General features: G+C 36.1%; 1 protein-coding gene across 1 annotated transcript; it reads right to left on the bottom strand.

The window, feature by feature from the left end:
• Positions 1 to 1,319: 1,319 nt before the first annotated feature.
• On the bottom strand, positions 1,320 to 1,629 carry P170DRAFT_476502 (uncharacterized protein; the record flags this gene model as incomplete). Its single annotated transcript, XM_024853353.1, has 2 exons — positions 1,320 to 1,436; positions 1,504 to 1,629. 2 exons carry the CDS (start codon positions 1,627 to 1,629, stop codon positions 1,320 to 1,322), a joined length of 243 nt encoding a protein of 80 aa, XP_024703131.1.
• Positions 1,630 to 2,080: the final 451 nt, after the last annotated feature.

Here is a 2,080-nt window from a genome sequence, read left to right as displayed (position 1 = left end):
GCTCTTGCATACGCAGTAAAATCAAAATCCTTATACAGAAACTTTAAACCAATCATCTTACCTTAAATCAAAATCATGCTTAAGTTTTGTTTATAGTATTTTTATCTTTACAGATTCCAGCTAGATTTTAAGAAGCTTCTGGTATTCTGAAAGTAAATAATAGGCATTAATCTTTTCCGGATATAACACTAAATATATATTCTCAGGATATCTTTAGAACTAAACTAAAAATAAAATATAAAACTAGCCTCTTTTTATTTTTTATCCTCTATAATCCCTAAGAATAGATATTCCAGTCTTCTCAGCTTCGATAATATCTAGTGCTAGTTATTTTATATTAAAGGGGCGTGGTATCTGCCGGGTAATATTACTCGCTAATATTAATAGGATAAATTACTCGATTTTAATAATATCTATTAACTATTATATTAGCTGGCCTGATTAGGATATTAGTAGAATATTCTTATACTTTATAATAATTTCTTTGGTCGCCTCAAGGGCTGTTAGTCTTATATTATCTAAAATAAAAATAAGGGTTTTCCAAGATTCAACAAGGCTTATAATACAGAACATATTAATAAGAGAGAGAATTACTTTAGATAAAAACAGTAAAAAGATAGATTAGCCAGAGCCAAGTTACGGTAAGAGTATAAAATAAGGCTAATATTTTTATAACTAATATCTCTTCTATATTCTAGTTATAGACTTCTAATTATCAAGATTAACAAATGAAGTTAATTATATAACAGGGAAGAGATCCTTTTAATACCTAAACCCTAGGATTTCATACCGTGGAAATCTTTATGTGGTCCTTAGTCTCCATTTTTAATTATTGTACACTAACTATCTATCATACAGATTTCGTACCGATTATCTCATTACAGTCTAAACTAATGTTCTTGTAAAGAGTTACCATGCTCCATAATGCACCGGCATCCTTTCCATGCAGGTCAAAGCCCACCAGCAGGCGCTTGTTAAGTGGGTCACCGACAGGGATTTAATTTACACCGATTTGTAATAAGCATTGGTTGTCATATTATTATTATCTTGTAACTGTTAGCGGTCACTTTGTAACTATTGTTGGTCACTTCGTAACTATTGAAGCCAGGAGAAAGAAAAGCCAGTGGCAAGAGTTTACCCACTACCAAGCTAGCCCGAGACACATATTCTGATTCACTCTCTATAGGTGCACAATCGGATGGGGTATCTCCATGGTTCGAAAAAGACAGAGGAGGGTGGATTGCAGTACAGAAAAAATTGCCTGGTCGTGACGATGGCACAGTTAATGCTACATTGGAGCGCTTTTTACCCTATTTACTCTAATGACGGTAGCTTCCTGGAAATATGGACAGTTGAAACTGAGGCAGAGCATGTAGTGTATACACAAATACTCGAAAGCATATGATCCTCTTGATGTTCAGAACGTTGTTCATTCTCTAGATTGATGTTAGGAGTGGAAGAAGTGTGGCATGGAAATCTTACCGGGTAAGGAACCAATCAGACCATCGGAAGGGCTGCTCTTGTTCGGCGGACACCTCTTCCCGTAGTGAGGTCGATGAGTGCTGTATCTTGGCTCTCGGAGGTTGAACTGGATAATATGTAGGATTTGGAAGGGTTATAGTACTCCATTTGTCGTCCTCGATGTGGATTTGAGGCGAAGCAATGTCAGTATCCCGTGTGGCAGCAGTTTTTGAAGATAAATAAGCGTCCTGGTTGCTGTTTGCGCTATCTCTCGTAGCAACAGACTGTCTCATCCAACAGGGAAGGAGATCTATAAGGGCTTGTTTGTTTATACAGAAAATGGCTGGTATGGGCCTTCATCTAGCTTCTAGGCATCTCAATTCCACTTTATAGTTTCTAGACAGATAGACAGAGCTCTTAAGTAGCAGGAGTTTAAAGCCAGTAATTAGTATATCAGGGTCGGAAATTTGAAAAGACCATACTTGACTTATCTTAAAACAGGATTATGAACTATACTACCTCTAAACAGTTTTATATGCTTTAAAAGAGGTTTATACATATACACCTGCCGGCCCGGTATATTAGTGCTATTTGTATTTCTACTATATAAGACTATAAT

This window comes from Aspergillus steynii (assembly GCF_002849105.1).
Source record: "Aspergillus steynii IBT 23096 chromosome Unknown P170scaffold_5, whole genome shotgun sequence".
Classification (NCBI taxonomy): domain Eukaryota; kingdom Fungi; phylum Ascomycota; class Eurotiomycetes; order Eurotiales; family Aspergillaceae; genus Aspergillus; species Aspergillus steynii.
The sequence above is the reverse complement of the archived record's forward strand: the minus strand, read 5'-3'. Positions and strand labels throughout refer to the sequence as shown.